Source organism: Lacerta agilis, chromosome 10 (genome assembly GCF_009819535.1).
Source record: "Lacerta agilis isolate rLacAgi1 chromosome 10, rLacAgi1.pri, whole genome shotgun sequence".
Lineage (NCBI taxonomy): Eukaryota > Metazoa > Chordata > Lepidosauria > Squamata > Lacertidae > Lacerta > Lacerta agilis.
In genome coordinates this window covers 60,371,717-60,393,993 of record NC_046321.1, presented here as the reverse complement: position 1 = coordinate 60,393,993, position 22,277 = coordinate 60,371,717, and the positions used below count along the sequence as shown (strand labels likewise).

General features: G+C 41.7%; 1 protein-coding gene across 6 annotated transcripts in view; it reads left to right on the top strand.

The window, feature by feature from the left end:
• TAFA5 (TAFA chemokine like family member 5) overlaps nucleotides 1-22,277 on the top strand; it is a 339,820-nt gene that overhangs the window by 94,973 nt on the left and 222,570 nt on the right. For 2 of the 6 annotated variants that reach the window (XM_033161860.1, XM_033161858.1), the window contains exon 1: nucleotides 1,650-1,875. The exons of the other annotated variants lie outside the window; for them this stretch is intronic. In XM_033161860.1, the coding sequence (XP_033017751.1) occupies nucleotides 1,785-1,875 (91 nt within the window). In that variant the 5' untranslated portion in view covers nucleotides 1,650-1,784. Of the gene's footprint in view, nucleotides 1-1,649; nucleotides 1,876-22,277 lie in introns of those variants that run through there. 6 annotated transcript variants of the gene reach the window in all.

Here is a 22,277-nt window from a genome sequence, read left to right as displayed (position 1 = left end):
TGCCTGTCGGAGCCCGAGCAGCTTGCCGGAGGGGGGTCCGCTTGCGCCCAGCGCGCACGCTCGCCTCTCGGGCATGCTCCTTAACAAGCGAGCGAGCCCAGCCTGCTGGGGACCGAGGCGCTGCGAAAGTTGCTCCACGGCGCTAGGAGTCTTGCAATAAGACGCTGCTGGGGGAGAGCGCGCCCAAGGCGCTGCTTTCGCCGCCATCCAACGAAGGCGCGCAGCCGGCCAAGCCTTCCCGCCTCTCCGCGCTGCGAGGAGGGAAAAGAAGCAGCAGCCCCGAGGGAGGCTGTGTCCCTGGAGTCAGTGCAGAATTGGCTCCGCCGCCTTGGCAGACGAGGAGGCACTTCGGAGCCCGAGAAGGGAAGATTGCAGCCCCAGCGACACCCACCAGCACCCGCCAGAAGAGGAGAAGGGGAAAGCTCCGGGGGAAGCCGAGGCGGCCGTCCCCACCCTGTGCCAGCGCACCTCGAGCAAAGCCTCACCAAAAACCCCTCGCTGCCTGCAGCCAGCGAGCTTACGCGAGCGGGGCTGGCTGCAGAAGCTACCTTCCTCCCGCCACCAGGACCGAGGAGCAGCCGCGTCTCTCCGCCCGATCCCTCCCGTAGCAGCGGCAGCGGCGGCGTCTCAGCCTGGGCACCGATTTCCGTGGAGGGGGGGGGGGCAACGCTGCGATGGAGGTGTCAACCTGTGGTCTGCTGCTGCTGCGACCCCTCTCCTAAACCGCGAAGCGGCGTCGCTTGCTCGTTTGCCCCAAGACGCTCTGCGGGTGCCGCGGCGGCGGGGGGGGGGGTGCTCGGGTGCGCGCGTGTGTGCGCGGTGAAGAAGGCGAGGCGAAGGCGCACGGGGCGCGCGAGGGAAGAAGAGCGAGCCAGCCTTTCCCCGGCCAGGTTTGGGAGGCGACGGGAAGGTGGCGGCGAGCAGAGGGGAGGCGGGAAGTCCCCGCGCCCTTCCCGGCTTCGCCCAGCAGCAAGCGCGCAAGAGATGCCCAAGCCGCCGCCAGCTGGCACCTGCGCTGCCCTGCGATGAAAGGATTAATTGAGTTGCTTTGAACCGCGGAGGGGAAGCGGCCGGCTCTGGGGACCGAGCAAGGGAAGCCGTCGGAGGGAAGTTGGACAACGAGGCAGCCTCCTTTGCACCCTCCCTCCTTTGCAGCCCATCCTTCCCTTCTTCTTCTTCTCCTTCTTCTTTTTTTTACAGGGTCGTGCCAAGCAAGCCCAGGGAGCGGCATCTGCAGGAGCTTCGCGCCCACAGGGCAGCATCAGCGCTGAGAGGACCGGCTTGTCTCCCGCATTGCTCTCCCTTGCTGAACCGAAGCCGTCGCTGAGCAGCAGCAGCAGCAGCGAAAAAAACAAGCTCATCAGAGCAGGGGGGAGCGATTGCGCAATTCTGCCCAGATTGTCTCCCCTCCCCTTCCTCTCAACTCTCCCCCCCCCACTCCACCCCAACCCCCAATGCTGCTCAACTCCCGAGGAAACAGAAAGCTGATTCATGGAGCCCAGACCCAGCTTCCTCTGTGCTGCTCTCCTTTTGAAGATCAGGATGCTGCGCCTGCTGCTTGAGACTTTGTGTTAACCCCCTTGCTTTTCCCTCCCCCAAGCCGAGGGGAGCGAGGGGGGAGGAAGGAAAGGAAGGAGAGAAAAAAAAAGGCTCTCTGCGATCTCTAGCCTTTTCTCTGTTTTGGGAGTGTGGTTACTGGCTGGCTCAAACCTGGGAAACATTGATGCATCGCTGTGGAAATTCATTGTGTGACTTTCTGGGTATTTGCTGAGTTCCAACCCGAGATGCAGGTCTTGAAAGCTTTATGGGCAATAGCAGGAGCAGCTATCTGCTGTTTTCTTATATTTGTCATCCACTCCCAGTTCCTTAAAGAAGGTAATTATATCTGCATGCCTGCATACACTGGTGTTTCTCCCCCCCCCCTTCCTGCTTCTGAATGCCGAGATATTCCTTATTTCTTTCTGTTTATTTGCATTATGTCCTAGTTCCACAGATCTCTTCTTATCTAGTGCATTGGTAGGTCATTACCAAAACAGGCTTTCTTTCTTTTTTAAACTTTATTTTATATGCAAGGAAGACACAGGGTTTGTATTCCTGCTGAGTGCATTCTATGTGGGCAGTGCTGAAATCTCTAGCCTTAGTTCATACATTTATAAGCTGAAAACTGTTGTTTTCTTCTTGGTGAATGACCTGCTCTCTGCTGCCATTTAGAACTTGAAATAACACTAAGCCACTGGTAAGTGTATTAATACACTATGAATCCCAATAAGTAAAAATATGTATCTCATATATATATATATATATACATATATATATATATATATATATATATATATATATATATATATATATATACATACATATATATATATATATATATATATATATATATATATATGACTCACCAGTCATCCTCTTCTTTTTCTTCTTTTTTTTAAAAAGCAAATTCAATACATTTTCAATAGATGGCACTAAAGTTCTATGATCGGGGCGAGGAAGAGTAGAGCTTCAGCAGGAGTCTCATTCCTCCATCCTCCTTTCCTAAGAGTGGAAGAGGCCTTTCTGCCTGATTTTAGGGTGGTTTTTGTTTTTTCCTTAAGTGTTCAAATAAATTTTGTCTCAGAACAAGCAAACAAATAAGCATACAGCCAAAGCAAAGCAAATGTAATGATTATATTTCATGTGTGTTGGGGGGAGAAGAATCTGATGTATTTTGTAGTTGAACATAAGATTATTATTATTATTATTTTTCTTAAGCCTTTCAGCTTTTGGTTTTTTTTTTTTTGCCACCTTACTGAGAATATTAGCGGTTAGTCCTTCGAGAAGGTTGATCTAATTAACTGAATCCTTTACAAGCCACTGCCCAAGGTGAAAGTTTAGCATGTTGTTGATTGAATATGTGTGTGGTCAGGTGTGAGAAAAGGTGTAGCTATTTTATTTTTTTAAGAAATGCAGCAAAGGTTTATAGTGACACCTTTTGCTACCAGTAGATTAAATTCAGATAGTATGTTAGTTGCACTAAGGTCCCATTGAAATCAATGGAGAAAATGAGTCTTGGTTTAAGTCAGGTCGCATTGATTTCAGTTGGAATGAAGTCCAACTAACTTCATCTGGACCTCATCCAATACTAGGAGGAAAAAAAGAGAGGAATAAGTCTTCAGATGTCTCAGGATCAATATTTATTAAAAGTACACCCTCAGGATGATATTGACTCTTGGAAATATGCAAGAACTTTCAGTACACCATTGGCAAAGTGCTCTCCCCAATTGGCCACTGTAGTCTTTATATATGTCAGTTGGTCATGAACTTTAAATATGTAAGTCATCTAGCAAAAATATTGTTATGTATCCATAAGTATTTAGCATTTTTTAATAAAAAAAATCCCTTTCGTGTACCAGATACATGGAATGCCTTGCTAGTGTTTCCTAGGAGCTCATTGATTTTAAGATTGTTGTTACTGATAATACTGCTAACAACACAGTGTAGAAACATTCTTAGTGCCTTTCCAGTTTTAAGAATTGTATAGAAGTAGATATATTAACATCAAGGGGGAAATAGGGTTATCCCACTAATAAGAATTTTCAAATTTATAGACTTCCCTAATGCATCCAGGAAGTAGTCCTCTTAAAACACTATAGGGATTAGCAATCTGGTTTTACAAGAAGACGAATTAAATCTCAGCTGTTTAGGGTTTTGTTTCTTTTTGAGAACAAGAGAATAATGCCTATCTATTTATTATTTTATACCTAGAGTGTGGTTACTCTGGAAGTTGGTTGAGAGAATTTGTCCCAAGCTTCCTGTGTAGCTAGGCAACTTGAAGCTTAGTCTATTTTAGCATTTTGACTGATTTTTTTTTTTTTTGGAGACCATCATCCACAGTGATAGTTGTACTTTAGCTTCTACAGAAACACCACACAATTAAATAGGTTTGGAAGTTTTCCATATTGTTTATTTCTCCATGTGCTTCAAAACACATTTTTCTTGCCTGCATGACTAGATCTGTTTTTATATTGGAGTGTAGTGATTTTCATATACTGTTCTAAGATTTTTTTTGGGGTAAAATATATCTATGATGCACTCCTTTTTAAATAGCGGGGAACTGAATTTTACCTTTTCTTTAGTTCAGTATTAGATGATGGGGTTGCATGTGTTCCCACCTGTAAATCCCTGGATGAGTCCACTTGCTTGTATATTAGACTTACATCATCAGCATAAATGTGGCAAGCAGCCATGTCTTATTGTCATATGTTTGGACCTCGTCATTTGTTAGCTTGAGGATGTTAGTTTGTTGGTTGGGAGATAAACTCTGTTGTTTCAGTGCACGGTTGAAGTTAGGATACCTTGCCTTCATTTTTGGTGGCCCCATTGTATAGCCTTATTTCATAATAAAAACAAGAAATCTCTCTTTCCCCCAAGAAGATCTATTAGATGGACCCACAATACCAAGCAAGTACCTTACAATTTATTTATCTTGATCAGACTTAATTGCCAGAACTAAGATATGATGATCTGTTCAAAAAAACACCTGCTAAGAACTGCTGGAAAATATTGTGCCCAATTGGGTGTAATCTTTGGCTAAGTTTTAAGTCGCTTACTCTGAAATGGTCTTAGTCATGCTAAAAGGTAGCAAGGCCTTTGCTTAAATCCAGATTATCATGCATGTTGATTTGCTAACAAATGCTAGATCTATTTATTAACTAAATGTAGCAGCTGTTCACTTTGTTGTAGCTGTTGCCCCTCCCAGAGCACCAGAATTCCTGGTGTGTGGGTTTGTTTTAAATATATTGTGTGTACACTGCCTATATTAGCTGCAGCATAAACATAATAGTGTGCATGCTCCGTTTTTTTGTGATCCTAGAGAATAAAGCAAGTAAGATTGACTTTAATAATGAAAAAAAAATCTAGCAAGGTCAGTTTCCTGTGTTGGCTTTCAAAGCTGTCCAGTTAAGTACGGAATAAGTATTTTGTTGCTGTGGCAATGGGCTACTCTTGACAAATGTACAGAATAAGTATTTTGTTGTTGCACTGGGCTACTCTTGGAAAATGTACAGAATCAATTCACATTAACAGTAGTACTGCATTATTGTACGATTCATAAGTGGTAAGAAAACAGGCAACACTTGTTCTGAGATGAGTGAGAAAGAGCTGTTTAAATGGCTGTTTCCATTAATACGTGTGCTTTTTTTTCCACCCAAGAAGTGAATAATGGCTGACACAAGAGTGCCATTTTTCCACACTTTGGCTTTTGTGTGGAAATACAGGTCGTCCTGTGGCTAATCCATTTCCCTACGTCCAATCTGTCTTTCATTGTTTCAAAAAGATGAATAGAGCTGTGAACCAAGAAAAAGGCTATTGTGACATGTAATTGGTGTCCCATGCCTGTCTGATCTTCATACAAAGCAGTTTAACATATTCGGGTAGGTTTCTGTCAGTTTGAAGAGCTGTTAAAAATTAAAACACTTAGCAATTGCTATAGAAGATTAGAAGTAGGCATGGGATATTGATTAGCTCTCGCTAATTCAAAATGTTCTCTCACCTTTTTAATACTGTCTTCAATGGAAAGCAGAGCTGTATAAATATTATTGGGTGCTGCAACCCTTTCCCCAGCAAAACAGAACACCAAATATTTTCCCCATTGCAATCACTGAATAGTGTGTCGACGATGAAAGGGCGTCTTGAATAGGTGGCTGTGTAAAGACTTTGAAGGAGCTTAATTAGATGGAAAACTTCACCGCTGTATACAAGGAGCAATATATAACCACTCTTTTCTTTATCTTAGAGAATGTTGTACAGCTTTGGAATGCCTGTTTCATAATATGGATGTAGATGTTGTAGTAGCACATCCTTCTGAATCCTTGTTATGTAAATAGGAAGCAAACTTTTCTTATTTATAATAACTAGGATTTTGAATGCAGTGTTGGGTCAGAATAGAAGGATGTGTCTCTGTAAAAGTTAAACTGTGAAAAGAAAACACTTGCTTATTGGAGGATACCCAAAACCAAAGGAAGTTAAGAACTACTGCCAACTCTTATTGGCCTGCTGCTTTTAGAACGAAAGTATATTTTTGATTATTGTTTTTGTTGTTTCGTATAGGCAGTGGTATAATTCAGTCCAGATTCTGTGCAATGAATCTCCCACCACCAATTTCAATCTTATTTAGTAGTTTTGTTTTAATTCATCATAGATTTTGATCCATTAAGGCCCAAGAACCCAAAATTTACCTGTCTAAGTTGTCTTATTCTTGAAACTTGCTGTATTACCATGAAAACTGTACTAGAGATGGGGTACACCAAAGCTATTCCTGAAAAATTTCTCAAAGCATAACGTAGCTCAACATTGCAGAGATATTTCACTGCAGTTGTACAGTAAGCACCAGCATTGGTCAAAAAAAGGGCACAAGGTTATGGGTTAATTATCATTGTAGATACAGGCTTGTTAGTGGCTTATGTTAGAGCTTGTTGAGAAGATTAGTTTTTATTTTGTGACTGAGTGCCATTTGACAAATATTTCAAAGTATATGGAAACCAGGCCTGAAACTTTCCTACTGTATCGGAGGGTAGTTTGCTTCGTCAAACCACTGTCTTTATGGAGACTCTCACAGGACCACAAAGGTTAGAACTGCACACAGTCACAGCTGAAACAAGCGTTGTTTCACTGGAGCATTTGTCCTGTTCTGGGCTTCCCATAGGCAAATGATTGGCCACTTTGAGAACAGACTGCTAGACCCGATGGATTTTTTGATCTGATCTTGCAGAAGTGTTACGTTCTTGTGAGGAGATTATCATAACTCTCCAATATGACGACATAGCAAAAGGTTTTATGCTAATATTATAGTATTTACGTGACCTACTTAAGTTACGACTCTACGCCGTGGTACTTGTATTGCTGGAGCATATGGAACTGGCAATAAGGACTCCCGAATCTAGAGAGAGGATACAGATAAGGAGCATGGGTGTGGTCTTGGCACCGCACTGTTGTAATCTTCACTTGTTTGCTGTTGCAGTGTAATATGTGCAAGGTCACATACGGCAAGGGATGGAGATGAGGGCTGCTGTTTCCCCTGGGCTGTTGAGCAGCCTTTTACTTGACAAGTCAAGCTCACAAAGACTGCTTTTACTGCAGTACCTCAAATCCTTAAAGCTGGTTTAAAGGATTCAGCAACTCAGTTTTGCATATTTCAATTGGGCTAATTCCAGAGTTGGTCTTTTTCAGTTGCAACCTTAAAGTACATAGAATCATAGAATCATAGAGTTGGAAGAGACCACAAGGGCCATCCAGTCCAACCCCCTGCCAAGCAGGAAACACCATCAAAGCATTCCTGACAGATGGCTGCCAAGCCTCTGCTTAAAGACCTCCAAAGAAGGAGACTCCACCACACTCCTTGGCAGCAAATTCCACTGTCGAACAGCTCTTACTGTCAGGAAGTTCTTCCTAATGTTTAGGTGGAATCTTCTTTCTTGTGGTTTGAATCCATTGCCCCGTGCCCGCTTCTCTGGAGGAGCAGAAAACAACCTTTCTCCCTCCTCTGTATAACATCCTTTTATATATTTGAACATGGCTATCATATCACCCCTTAACCTTCTCTTCTCCAGGCTAAACATACCCAGCTCCCTAAGCCGTTCCTCATAAGGCATCGTTTCCAGGCCTTTGACCATTTTGGTTGCCCTCCTCTGGACACGTTCCAGCTTGTCAGTATCCTTCTTGAACTGTGGTGCCCAGAACTGGACACAGTATTCCAGGTGAGGTCTGACCAGAGCGGAATACATGTGTGCATGTATATTTTCCCCCACAAATGTAGCAAATGCTCATTTGAGACAGGGGGCATCACTGTTGTTTTGGTGTGTTACAATTTCCTCTATGGAGCTGAAGTTGGTATGCACTGTTTTGTCACCTGTTTTAGCTTCACAATAGCTTTGTAGGGTAAGTTCGGATTGACAGGTAGTAACTGGCTCAAGGTCGCCCAGTGAGTTCCGTGGCTGAATGGAGATTTGAACCTTTTGCTTCCTCAGTTCTAGTCTGACACTTGAACCACTGTTCCTCGGACTGAGGCTTATAAATGACGGATACACATTTAGGAACATGATATATGTGCCAGCTATTAACCAACTGTGAGTTATATGAGGCTTCAAAATCTGTTGGAGCAAATCCTTCCTGCTTCAAGTTTCAGGATGCTCGTATGGGGCTGCCCCTGTGGTTTTTAGATCGTGGAACTTCCTTAATGGAATAAAGAACAACATATCTTTATAGATTGATAAATAGGTGCAATCTTTGGAGTGCAATGCATATATTTCTGAGCAGACTAACAAGTCTCTTTCTTTATCCTTAAGTTTCATAAGTCCTGAACATTTTGCTTTCTGGATAGGGGTGGTTTTTGCTTCTCTTACTGTTTCCAGTTTTTAAAAACCCATTTGTATTTTGGCCCTTACTGAATACCAATAGTATACCAGGTGCTGGATTGTGGCAAATGTTCGTGGCTACCCTGACCTGTCTTGTGCCCTGAAAGATATTGCATTTGAGCTCCTGGTCCCTATATTTCACTGACTACTCATTAGCTTCCATCTTTTAATCAGCATAGAAATCATAATAGAATTGTTGAGTTGGAAGGAACCCTGAGGATCATTTAGTTCAACCCCCTGCAATGGAGAAATATGCAGTTGTCCCATACAGGGATTGAACCTGCGACCTTAGTGTTATCAGTAAAAAGGTAAAGGTACCCCTGACCATTAGGTCCAGTGATGGACAACTCTGTGCTTGCATGCTCATCTCGCGCTATAGACCAAGGGAGCTGGCGTTTGTCCGCAGACACCTTCCGGGTCATGTGACCAGCATGACTAAGCTGCTTCTGGTGAACCAGAGCAGCGCACGGAAACACTATTTAGCTTCCCACCAGAGCGGTACCTATTTATCTACTTGCACTTGATATGCTTTTGAACTGCTAGGTGGGCAGGAGCCGGGACCGAACAACGGGAGCTCACCCCGTCGTGGGGATTCGAACTGCTGACCTTCCAATCAGCAAGCCCTAGGCTCTGTGGTTTAGAGCACAGCGCCACATGCGTCCCTTTGGTGTTATCAGTACCATGCTCTAAGCTTTCTACCAGACGGTCGAGATTTTGAATATACTTAAAAATAATACTGAAAGTGTCTAACTATAAAGCAATAGTTCTGTGGTGTTTGTAATCCAGTGATAGGATTTTCACAAAAAGTGTGTTGTTCTTTGGAAAACTTTTTTAACCAAACAGTATGCTTTTGCTAAATTTTCTTGGAAAGCATCACTGTTCTTTCAGGTGCAGGGGTGAAAACAACTCTTACTGAAGCATGAGAAATTTGAATGAAAATTCCAGTATGTCTTGATTATAACTTGGAAAACTTCATTAAAACAAGGAGGACACTGAATAAAAACTCTTTCATTAAGAGAATGTTGTCTACTGTGTAGATTATTAATTGTCGTGCAGCAATTGTTGTTATGGTAACAACTAAGTATGGATCTGTGCTAGAGGAATAGGAAAGCAGAGTAGCTGAAGCAGGAGAAATTAGTGCAGGAGAAAGCATGAAGTCTGATGTTCGAGATCAAGCCGCATCAAAAGACCATTTTTTAATTCAGCCATGAGCCCTGATGTGCTGGCATCACCACTCCTTTCACCCAATTTAGCTATTAAGTTCAGACCACAGCCTTACTTGGAAGCAGAGAACTATTATGCACTGTGTCTGGAAAGCTTCATTCTTGCACAACCTACTTTCTTGAAGTAGGTTTCCCATAATTGCCCAATGGGTGTTAAATTTACTAAGCAAAAATGCATGTTCAGGGGTGCCAAATAGTTAAGGCATAACTCATCAGTTTCAACCATCAGGAGTTTTATATCTCCATCCTTATCTAGAGAGAGACGTATTGCTGGTTTTTCAGTACCGTAACTTTAGAGGTTCAAGGATGAAGAGCAGGGACATCATTTGATGACCAGAAGTCTCTTTTGAACCACTTAGAAGTGGCAAGCCCCCCCCCCTTTTATTTTACTTAATGCATTTAAATACCATGTAATCATTAGCATTTCTAGGTGGCGTACTTAAAAGTAAACCATACAGAGAATAAAGCAATAAAATTCCATCATAAAAATCAACATAACCTGGAATGCTGTTTTATTTATGACATTTAATTTAACATGTACCCTGAACTTTTACTCTTATCAGTCATGACTGTAACAAAACAACCACAAGGAAAACCCCTTTGCTTCTGTACCCCAGTTTTAGGAAACAAAGGGTTGTCTCTAGTGTTAATTGTACTCAGAGTAGACCCATTGAAATTAATAATAATAATAATAATAATAATAATAATAATAATAATAATAATAATTTTTTATTTATACCCCGCCCTTCCCAGCCAAAAACCGGGCTCAGGGCAGCTAACACTAATTAAAATCACAGCAAAAACATAAAAAAACAATCAATTTAAAATACAGATTAAAATACAAATTTAAAAATTCAAAATTAAAACTGCAGTCTCATTTCCAAATAGCCCACCAATAAAAGAATGAAGCATAACTATCAAACAGAAACCAACCCAAAGGCCAGGTGGAACAGCTCCGTCTTGCAGGCCCTGCGGAAAGATGCCAAATCCCGCAGGGCCCTGGTCTCTTGTGATAGACTGTTCCACCAAGTCGGTGCTAATACCGAGAAAGCCCTGGCCCTAGTTGAGGCCAACCTAGCATCTTTGTTGCTCGGGACCTCCAAAATATTATTATTTGAGGACCTTAAGGTCCTACACGGGACATACCAGGAGAATTAAAGGGAATGATTGACTTGGGTCCATTAATTTTATTAGAACAACTCTGAATGAGACTTAGCTGTATACAACACAAATTGATCTTGAGTATGTACTCTTGCTTAAGACCAACCGTTGCTGGATAAGATCAAGATGGCACTAGGTATTCTGCTTGCACATTTGCCCTTATTTTCAGCATTTTTGCTGCATCAAACAATGTACCCTTTCCTGACTGTGCTCTGTTGCACAAACGCGTGGATGACTGAGCCAAAGTTGAGTAAATTTCCTTATCTTTTGAGACAATTATTGATCCTTTACGGCACACACTGTTTTATATATAGTTCTGCCACTTGAGGAAATTGAATGTGCTTTTAGACATAGAATCGTAGAATTGTAGAGTTGGAAGGGACTATGAGGGTCCAACCCCATGAAGTACAGAAATATTTTGCCCAACATGGGTCTCAAACCCATTACCCTGAGATTAGGAGTCTAATGTTCTACCTTACTGAGGATGTACTGTAAACCCAAGATTTTAACCTTGAACATTCAAAATTTGTATCTGTGTGATCTGAAGTTTTTCATAATTTAAGTGCACACGATATCACACAGATAGGTTATCTTATCTGTACTCTTGTGCACTTAAAACATGGGTAGGCAAACTAAGGCCCAGGGGCCGGATCCGGCTCAATCATCTTCTAAATCTGGCCCGCGGACGGTCCGGGAATCAGCATGTTTTTTTACATGAGTAGAATGTGTCCTTTTATTTAAAATACATCTCTGTGTTATTTGTGGGGCATGGGAATTCGTTCATTTTCCCCCAAAAAATATATTCCGGCCCCCCACAAGGTCTGAGGGACAGTGGACAGGCCCCCTGCTGAAAAAGTTTGCTGGTTCCTGACTTAAAATATGAACAAGAGTGTTTCACAACACATGCCCAGTGTGAAGCATATTGTGCTATTTCTGTTACTCTTTGGAGAAGTCGTCAGTTGTAGATTCCATACTCTGGATTTTGTTGCTTGGTCTGCATAGTATAGGAAAATGTGCATTGCATGCAGTTAATGAAAGATGAATCAGTTTTTAGATTATACATACCCTGACACAAGTAACCATATTTTTCTCACCTAGGCTTTCCGTGGTACTGAAGACCCAAGGACAATGTATTTATTTATTGCTGTATCAATCACAGTTATAATACTAGACAAAAATAAAATCTAACTTGTATCTGCATCATTATGCTAAACGTTTAACTAAAAATTTCTGGTATTTAGCATTCCAAGTAGTAATTCCTTAATAATTCTTAGCTGATCGATGAAACAACCAGTTAAAAATACTTCAGATTACTGACCATGTCAATCTCAAAGCTGTCTCTTAATGCTTGTTAACATACCAATTTAGTTGGAATGGTTGTTTAAAATGCTTTTTGAATGTTTTTAAAATTACCTACTTAACAAATTCAACGTTTTAAGGTAATTTGTTTCAATTACAAAAGACTGTAGAACATAAGCAAGAAGCTACATGCATGATTGCATCAGTTGGCAGAGCCAGAAGTTGAAAAGACAAGAGTGGATTAAAAACTGTTCTTCCATTGTTGAGATGTCTGCAAAAAGAAATTTCTTGTTTGTTAATGTTTGTTCAATCACAGAGACTATCTAAGAGACAGAAGCAGAGAGGTTTGGATTTGAATAATAAGTAAAAATTGGCAGGGAAGAGGGTTGCATATGATGAAGGTTGCATACTATGACAGTTAAGTCCAGTCGCAGGCCTTTGGTTGATCTCATAGGATTCCTCGCAAGAAAAGGGAAAAGTTGACAGCTATGCCTCTCTCTATGTCTCCAGACTCCAGTCAAAAACGTTTCTTCCTTAGACATGGCTCCAGTGATAGATACCACAAAATGTATCTGTGGCTGTGGTGCTTACGGTTTGTTTATCTTTTTTTTGGGGGGGGGGGTTGTTGGTGCTCAGATTTTATATATTGGGTTTTTATTACTAAAAATAGGATATTTTTCATTGAAACTGTTATATCTCAAGGAATGCCTTTCTCCATATGAACCTACCTGGACCCAGAGATCATCCTTTGGGGTCCTTCTTTGTATCCCCCTCCTCCTTGAGAGGTCCAGAGGGTAGCAACACGAAAACAGGCCTTTTCTGCAGTGTTCCCCATTTGCGGAATGCTCTCCCCAGGGAGGTTAAGCCGGCACCTTTAGGTGCCAGGCAAAAACATTTTGACATCCAATTCCCCCCTTAAATGTGTCGCCGGGTGGTGTGCGTATTAGTTTGTTCTTATTTTTACTACGTATTTTGCAGTTTTTATATTGTGATTTTTTTTTGTGAACTGCCCTGAGATCTGCGGATGAAGATTGGCGTACAAATTTAATAAATAATCATAACAATTCTTGGCCAGCTGTTGTGAAGTTGAAGACGCAAGATTAAAAAAATGAATTAATAGAAGTTGCGGTTGCGATAAAATCTGAGTTACGAAATTTAACATTCCTGTCAGCAGCCTTGAGCATTCAGGGTTTTGTGGGAATGGCTTACTTACACATCATTCTGTGGAACAGAGGCCTAATTTTATGTAGGACAATCCAGAAAGAAGAAACCACTTTTATTTCTAGTTCCCTCTTGTGTTCCGTCACGTCAAAGCCACTTCTTACGCTGCGAAGCATGAGATATGTGTTGGAGCAGAACATCAGTTGGGGTTGCTGCTAACGTTGGAAATAACTGTCATTTGGATTGATGAATGTTTGTTTAAAATGCCAGCGCTTTCTCCTGGTGCTCCTTAGTTTCTTCATATACCAGCATAGGAAGAGAAGTTCTTACCCTTCCTCAAAATCTCTGCACATACCAGAGAAGTTGGGAGAGATTGGTAGCAAAAACAAATAGAAGTTTGCTAGTTGGAATCTGTCTGTCTCAGGAGACATTGGAAGAATCCCCCTTTGGGGGTAAAGCAAAACTGTTGGAGAGTTGTAGTGCCTGCTCTGGGTGTAGGGACTGATATGGTGGGGGGCAAACTTCAGATAATTGAGTACTTTTAATGCTTTTCAATAATATTCATGGATCTATCCCACCTTGGCTACGCCCATGTCTACTACTATAATTTGTTTGGCAATTTTCTAAAGCAATAGTGCAATCAGAGCACCTCTGCATATGATGTTCTGCACTCTCCAACCTGTTCCTTTAAGTATTTACACTCCTCTTTCCTCTGTAAATGGAGATGAGGAGTGCTGCTGTTTTGCATCTCAGTTATCTCCTGTCACCATATTCCCTGGGCATTCTCTTGGCTATGTGGTTGTCTTGTAGTTGGCTGGGTATCAACCAAAACTCACCCCAGTCAAAACCTTTACAAGTTGGACTGCAGCTCAGGGTATCCCTCAATTGACCACCTAGCCTGCTACACTTGAAGAAACCCAAAACCTGTTTATATGTAGCCAATGAACTTGAACTGAAACATTTGCTTTTTTTAAAGTACTATTTTGCTTTGCTTTGTCTTCCAGATTTTTTTTTAAAATCTGAATAAACTTGATAAAATTTGGCTGCTGTAGTCCTGGCTGTAATTGTGCCAAAATCAAAGGGTTATATCAACCTTCCATATGCTTAAGCACTTGGTTCATGCTATGTGTGTGTATGACTAGTTGGTCAACAGATGTGTTGGGCTCAAGAAAGAGCTCAGGATGCTATCTCTGCCTCCGGTCCTAAATACTTGCATTGGGACCTCAGAAATCACTCCCGTCTGTTGGCCACATCATGGAATCAGTCCTCAAAGCACTTAAGTTGCATAGCACATTTGTGATACGTACAGGTGTTTACGGAGCTAAAATGCAAGAGAGCATCAGGGATGAGTGAAGGAGAAACTAGCTTGGCTTCTTTACAAGTTCTCTTTAAGACCAAACTGGAGGTGAAGGCAGTTGTTGTTGTTTAGTCGTTTAGTCATGTCCGACTCTTCATGACCCCATGGACCAGAGCACGCCAGGCACTCCTGTCTTCTACTGCCTCCCGCAGTTTGGTCAAACTCATGTTGGTAGCTTTGAGAGCACTGTCCAACCACCTCGTCCTCTGTCGTCCCCTTCTCCTTGTGCCCTCCATCTTTCCCAACATCAGGGTCTTTTCCAGTGAGTCTTCTCTTCTCATGAAGTGGCCAAAGTATTGGAGCCTCAGCTTCAGGATCTGTCCTTCCAGTGAGCACTCAGGGCTGATTTCCTTCAGAATGGATAGGTTTGATCTTCTTGCAGTCCATGGGACTCTCCAGAGTCTCCTCCAGCACCACAATTCAAAAGCATCAATGACGATCAGCCTTCTTTATGGTCCAGCTCTCACTTCCATACATCACTGCTGGGAAAACCATAGCTTAACTATATGGTAGCCATGTTTATTCATGTGCTTGCCCTGCTGAAGTGTAAATGAAGGAATCACAGGAATCTACCCTTAATACCAAAGAGATGTCTGTGGGAACCTTTCTCCCCCCCACCTTGCCTTCCATATCCCAATATGCCTCCTCTAGCCCAACAACATTGCTGTGATAACATGAGCTGAACTGAGAGAACAGTGCCTGGAATCACTGATCTTAGACATATGAGGATGGTTCACCCCCCACCCCACTCCACTCCACCCGCATATACCATTTGGAATTGAAATTAGACCCCACTCAGCTGCTTAATACTTTGACATGGCAAGCGTAGAAACAATAAACATCTACGGTAGTTTGGTCATCCACTTGGTCAAAGAAGCCTGGTGTGTTTTGAGCAGGCCTAGGCAAACTCAGCCCTCCAGATGTTTTGGGACTACAACTCCCATCATCCCTAGCTAACAGGACCAGTGGTCAGGGATGATGGGAATTGTAGTCCCAAAACAGCTGGAGTTTGGAGCAGTAGAATGCAAAGCAGCAATAATGCGGCCTAGAGGCAATTCCTCAAAATCACAACAAAACCCAATGAATTGCCTTAAAAACTGAGGAACTTGTAGTGGGTCCAGTTTCTACTGGTGTAGGATTTTTTACCCTTTTCCCGGCCTAAGCCAATAATGGCAATATACGCAGGAACAAGACTCTTTGACTCGGAACTAAACCAGAATCTTTCTAATTAAAACTAGGAAACTTATGGCACATGATCAACATTTTTAGTAGAGGGTGGTAGCAAAAATGAAGGCATTTTTTTTAGTGCCTTTGAGTGTGAAAATGTTGCATTTTTTGAAATATATAGTTTGCCTCTTTTGTATGTGAGTACTTATTATTGCGCTAAATTTCCCTTGTTTTATAAAAGATAATTATGAGTGTCTTAAGTTCCGAGATAACACCAATCACTTTGTTCCTGATTTTATTTATTTATTCATATTCTCATGTTTTGCTGTGCTTGCCGGTTTTGCTTTGGCAACTGGATGATAAACTTCAAGAAGCTTTTGTTTCTACTCCTCCTACGCTTGTAAGAAAAACACTTTACTAATCGGAGATATGAAGTGAAAAGACCTCAGTCTGGTGTTTTTGTTTTTTGTTTTAAGATGTGTTTCATAAAGGTACCTTCCAATTCTATGTAAAAGCATTAGTTTATGTGAAGTATTGTTGTTTAATAAAGGGATGGTATCTCTTTCTGACAGGGACGTGGGTGGCGCTGTGGTCTAAACAACTGAGCCTCTTGGGCTTGCCGATCGGAAGGTTAGCGGTTCGAATCCCCACGATAGGGTGAGCTCCCATTGCTCGGTCCTAGCTCCTGCAAACCTAGCAGTTCAAAAGCACGTCAAAGTGCAAGTAGATAAATAGGTACCGCTCTGGCGGGAAGGTAATCAGCATTTCCGTGCACTGCTCTGGTTTCTCCAGAAGTGGCTTAGTCATGCTGGCCACATGACCCGGAAGCTGTACACCGGCTCCCTTGGCTTATAGAGCGAGAACAGCATGCAACCCCAGAGTTGTTCGTGACTGGACTTAATGGTCAGGGGTACCTTTACCTTTATCTCTTTCTGACATCTGTAATAACTTCTGCCTCGGTAGACTCGTAATCTGGTGAACCATGTTCGCGTCTCCGCTCCTCCACATGCAGCTGTTGGGTGACCTTGGGCTAGTCACACTTCTCTGAAGTCTCTCAGCCCCACTCACCTCACAGAGTGTTTGTTGTGGGGGAGGAAGGGAAAGGAGAATGATAGCCGCTTTGAGACTCCTTTGGGTACTGATAAAGCAGGATATCAAATCCAAACTCCTCCTCCTCCTCCTCCCCTTCTTCTTCTTCTTCTTCTTCTTCTTCTTCTTCTTCTTCTTCTTCTTCTTCTTCTTCCTGTGAGGTACTGCAGATCTAATGCTTCTCTTGTACATTTCCCTGCCCCACTTCAGCCCGATGCAGATTAGAAGTATGAATAAAAAGCAGTGTGGAATTACTAACATTCAGCTGCTTAACCGCTACATCAACACAGAGTATTAAAGTCACATTTTTCATACTGTTGTGGGAAGTTAAGACATTCCACTTCCACACCTTGGATGTTTAGTTCATGACTTCACTATACATTTGTCTTTTTGCCTTGCTTGGTGTTTATTTGATGAATAATCAAAGGAATATGGAGCTTGGCAATGGACTAAGATATGAGCAGGGCTTCCTTTTCAGCCGGAAGTCACCGAAACTCAGTTCTGGCACCTCTCTGGTGGGCGCCATTGCCAAGGGAGGCATTCTTGGTGAGTTCCGGCACTTCTTTTTCTAGAAAAAAAATAGCACTGGAGGTGAGGGAGCTATGTGGACCGTGGCTTGTGCCATGCTTTGTTGATACAACGCCATGACTGCCTGTGACTCAAATGCTTAAAACAAAATATGAAGCTAGTATTGTGCACTGTGGTTTAAAAGGAAGTTACATTTTTATTAAGAAGCTGTAGCTCCCTCGAATTTCATTAACAACAGGGGTGGGTGGAAGACCAGAGCAGTAACAATGAATAATCATGCATGGACAGGTTTGTGGTGGATGCGGTGGGAGAAATGCAATTTAATTTATTGGGGTAACAACTACCGTAGTCTTGTCCCCCCTCTGCTATAAACCTAACTGGGGAAAACCCCATAATTTTGTTCTAGAAAAGCAAGGCACATGCTTGTTGTCTTTTCTGACCTTGTAAGAAAGGTTCTTTTGCTCCTTTCATCTCCTTCCTTTTCTTTATTGATCTAAATGAAGTCCTGGTTCTTAATGCGTCTTAGTTTCCATTTAATTTCATTATGTTTTCTTTTTATTGTAAAGCCTCCACTGGCTTTATTGAATTCTATTATTTGAGAGACACAAAAAGTCTTGACTGATCATCACTCGCAGTATTAATTACGCCACCCAAGCACTATGTACACTTAATAATTTGAATGTGATGTGTAGAATAATGAAGAAATCAGTACTCTGTACAGTTACATTAACAAGTAATTTGAAAAATGAATTTTGCTTCACGAATGGATGAGGTTTGTAGGCTTCTGTAGTACTTAAGGAGATGATGAAAGTCAAATTAGAAATGCAACATCTCTCTAAGATTAATTCCAATACTATTACTTACTAACATTCTGCCTAAGGTGTCTGTTCTGTCACTCCCAAGCCCACATAATGTCTATTAGCCGTAATGGGAGTTGCAAGCATGCATACATTTGTAAGAAGATAGCAATACCCATTTGGAAAATTAAGTTATCCAACATTAGACAGACTCCTAAAAGCATAGTTTGCTACTTGGAAAATAGCACCTCTGGTTTTATCCTCTGGAGTTAACACAAAAGGCCAAGCATTAAAACTTAACCACCCAGCAACCAGTGATATAGTTATTTATTTTGATAAAATTATGTAAACAGTAACCAGAAAACATTTCTAAGTCAGACATATTCAAAATATCAAATCCAGCTTTAACTGCTTTTTGTGTTAACATGCCAGCAGACCATCACGCTGTTTCTATATAATGAAAAATAACACTCGGCAGTTGCATAAATTAGAAGTATTTTTTTGCAGCGTTCGGTGAAAGGATTTGAATGAACTTCACACTATCTCGTCTTCCTTCCTCTCTCTTGTCATTCACACATGCCACAAAGCATGTTCCACTCCTCCTGTTAGTGCTGGGAAGAAATTAAGCCAGGATCCCTGGTTTAGTGTTAATTCCAAACAAGTGGTTGTTTTGCATTTCACTCCCACAAACCCGCAATCTCTGGTCCAGGTTTCCTACACACTGTAGTTCATTGGTATGAAATAAATCACAGTCCTAACACTTAGCCAGGCATCATGGTTTGTTTCCTCTACACACTAGCCAGAATCAGCTCTGATAGACATGATCACAACAAATCATTATCCATGGTTTAATGTGATGCTAGAACTCTCCCATTTGTTTGTTGTTGTTGTTCAGTCGTTCAGTCGTGTCCGACTCTTCGTGACCCCATGGACCAGAGCACGCCAGGCACGCCTATCCTTCACTGCCTCTCGCAGTTTGGCCAAACTCATGTTAGTAGCTTCAAGAACACTGTCCAACCATCTCATCCTCTGTCGTCCCCTTCTCCTTGTGCCCTCCATCTTTCCCAACATCAGGGTCTTTTCTAGGGAGTCTTCTCTTCTCATGAGGTGGCCAAAGTACTGGAGCCTCAACTTCAGGATCTGTCCTTCTAGTGAGCACTCAGGGCTGATAGCCTTCAGAATGGATAGGTTTGATCTTCTTGCAGTCCATGGGACTCTCAAGAGTCTCCTCCACCACCATAATTCAAAAGCATCAATTCTTCGGCAATCAGTCTTCTTTATGGTCCAGCTCTCACTTTCATACATTACTACTGGGAAAACCATAGCTTTAACTATATGGACCTTTGTCGGCAAGGTGATGTCTTTGCTTTTTAAGATGCTGTCTAGGTTTGCCATCTCTTTTCTCCCAAGAAGCAGGCGTCTTCTAATTTTGTGACTGCTGTCACCATCTGCAGTGATCATGGAACCCAAGAAAGTGAAATCTCTCACTGCCTCCATTTCTTCCCCTTCTATTTGCCAGGAGGTGATGGGACCAGTGGCCATGATCTTAGTTTTTTTGATGTTGAGCTTCAGACCATATTTTGCGCTCTCTTCTTTCACCCTCATTAAAAGGTTCTTTAATTCTTCCTCACTTTCTGCCATCAAGGTAGTATCATCAGCATATCTGAGGTTGTTGATATTTTTTCCGGCAATCTTAATTCCCCATTTGTTAGCTTGGCTATAATGGCCAGGTCCCACATTTCTTTAATAGTCCCAAGTGTATGAAAGATTCTCCAAGTTTATATATAAGTTTGAACCCCAACAGTGCACATCAAAGACTTGTAGACAGCCTGAATTTGGATATTGTCAAAACAAGCTGTCACCAGTAACAATTTTGGGGATATATTATAGAAGAGAAATAGGCTTGCATGTCTTCTCATTTACACCTCAGTATTTGGAATGGTATTTTGATTTTTGAAGCTGTATAAATTAAATGATAAATGATACATTCCTATTTTACTGCTGAAATGTTTCCTGTTTTCTTTTTGAGGGAAAATATATCCAGTTAATATTGTATCCTTTGAAGATTACACATTTGTCGCCATTTTCGTCACGTACTGGAGTGCAAAATAGTTTGGATGTCTAGATTCTCAACTCTGCTCATAGATCATATCGGTTCACATACTGATAATCCCTAGTTGGTTCCCCAAAACAATAAGAATGGGAAAACATTACACTTTAATATCTTGGGAGGAGGGAACCCATTTGGAGAATACAAATTTATGTGAAATGGTATTTTAGTAATATTCATCTTAGCACTGTTCTTAAATGCACAATAATTCCACCTTAATACTCCACCTGGCCTTTGGGTTGGTTTCTGTTTGATACACATGCTTCATTCTTTTATTGGTGGGCTACTTGAAAATGAGACTGCAGTTTGAATTTTGAATTTGTATTTTAATCTGTATTTTTAAATTGATTGTTTTATGTTTTTGCTGTGATTTTAATTGGTGTTAGCCGCCCTGAGCCCGGTTTTTCGCTGGGAAGGGCGGGGTATAAATAAAAATTTATTATTATTATTATTAAACCAGGTCAGCATTAATTCAACTATAACATAATTTATATTTTGCTTTCTGCCTCTTCCTACGGTTATTTTAAACGGGCAATATGTGAAGGAATGGGATTGTATAACTGTTAAGCAATATTAAAACACAAAGGCAGATGGACCCTTTCTTGTGCCAGAGGAAAACTGTGTGTGGCAATGCAAGCGTTTGCCAGTTATGAGCAGTAAGCTAGGGACTGACATGAGCCTAGTTATAGACAAAAATGTCTGCCTCCTTGAGGAGCAGAGATCACATTTTGCCTGTGCAAGTACCTACTGCTTAAAGTACTGCTACATGCATTTTGCAGCATCCTGTTGAGAACTGATTTAACACCCAGCCCCATTTGCTGAGGAGTAAACTAACTTCCTAAACTGTTCTGAGATCAGAAATGATATGTAGTGAAAAATCAAACATTTCCACAAAGATACAATTTATTTATTGCATTTGCCATATGGCCATAGCACATAGTAAAAGACCAGGCAGTGGCCTGGCACGATTATACAAAGAATACAACGGATACAGTTAAAAGTTTGGAGGTAAAATCGTGCTGGAAAATACAAATAAAATAAAAAGCAATAGCAGGGCACGACGACAGAGTCCATGTCAGGAAGATACATAAGACTAAGGCTAAGGGAAGTTAGCCAAAAAGGCTACTTACTAAATGGTTAATGATTTATGCAAACTCTGTGTATGCTCAGCTGATCACCCATTCCCAGCACCCTTCTGAGTTATACCTCTCCCCAATCCCTCACTATATTTAAGGATCTGGTGACTTCTGTTTCAGTGTATCTGAAGAAGTGTGCATGCACACGAAAGCTCATACCAAGAACAAGCTCAGTTGGTCTCTAAGGTGCTACTGGAAAGAATTTTCTATTTTGTTTCGACTATGGCAGACCAACACGGCTACCCACCTGTAACTGCATCTGTGTATGCTGTGTTTGAGCTGCTTATTTCTTCAGAATCCTGCAGGATGCCCTTATGCAGTGCAAAAGGATAAACATCCGGGATGAAGGGTTCTGTGACTCCGGAGCCAAAGCGCCCCGAGAATTGGTCAGAGTTTTTGCTTCTCTTGTAAAGAACACAGTGAGCCACATTCGTTGTTCAAACAATTTGTTTATAGAGGTTCAGGAAAGCAACACTGTCATGGTTATAACCTTTTGATGTTTTGAAGCTTCTGGTTATGCCCACAGGGAGGCTACTTCCTTTTGTAAAAGAAAGCATTGGTTCTTCGAAGTTCTTAGTATCTCTCTCCCCCCACCCCCACCCCCACCCCCGGAAAAAAAGCTTTGAGCTCACAATCGCTGAGTGGAATATTTTTAGCCCTATCTGCCATTTCCCGTGCGCTTGCTTGCATGTAAATCGCTCTGAGATGAATAATATCTTCTCCTGTGCAAGAGTGAGCAGAATTCCAGGCCTTTCCCCGAATCTTATGAGGATAGTTTTGTTGAAAAGAACAAGATCGGAATGAAATAGGGTAAGTAAGGTAAAGGAGATGGACATGGCTCCTATCTTTTATG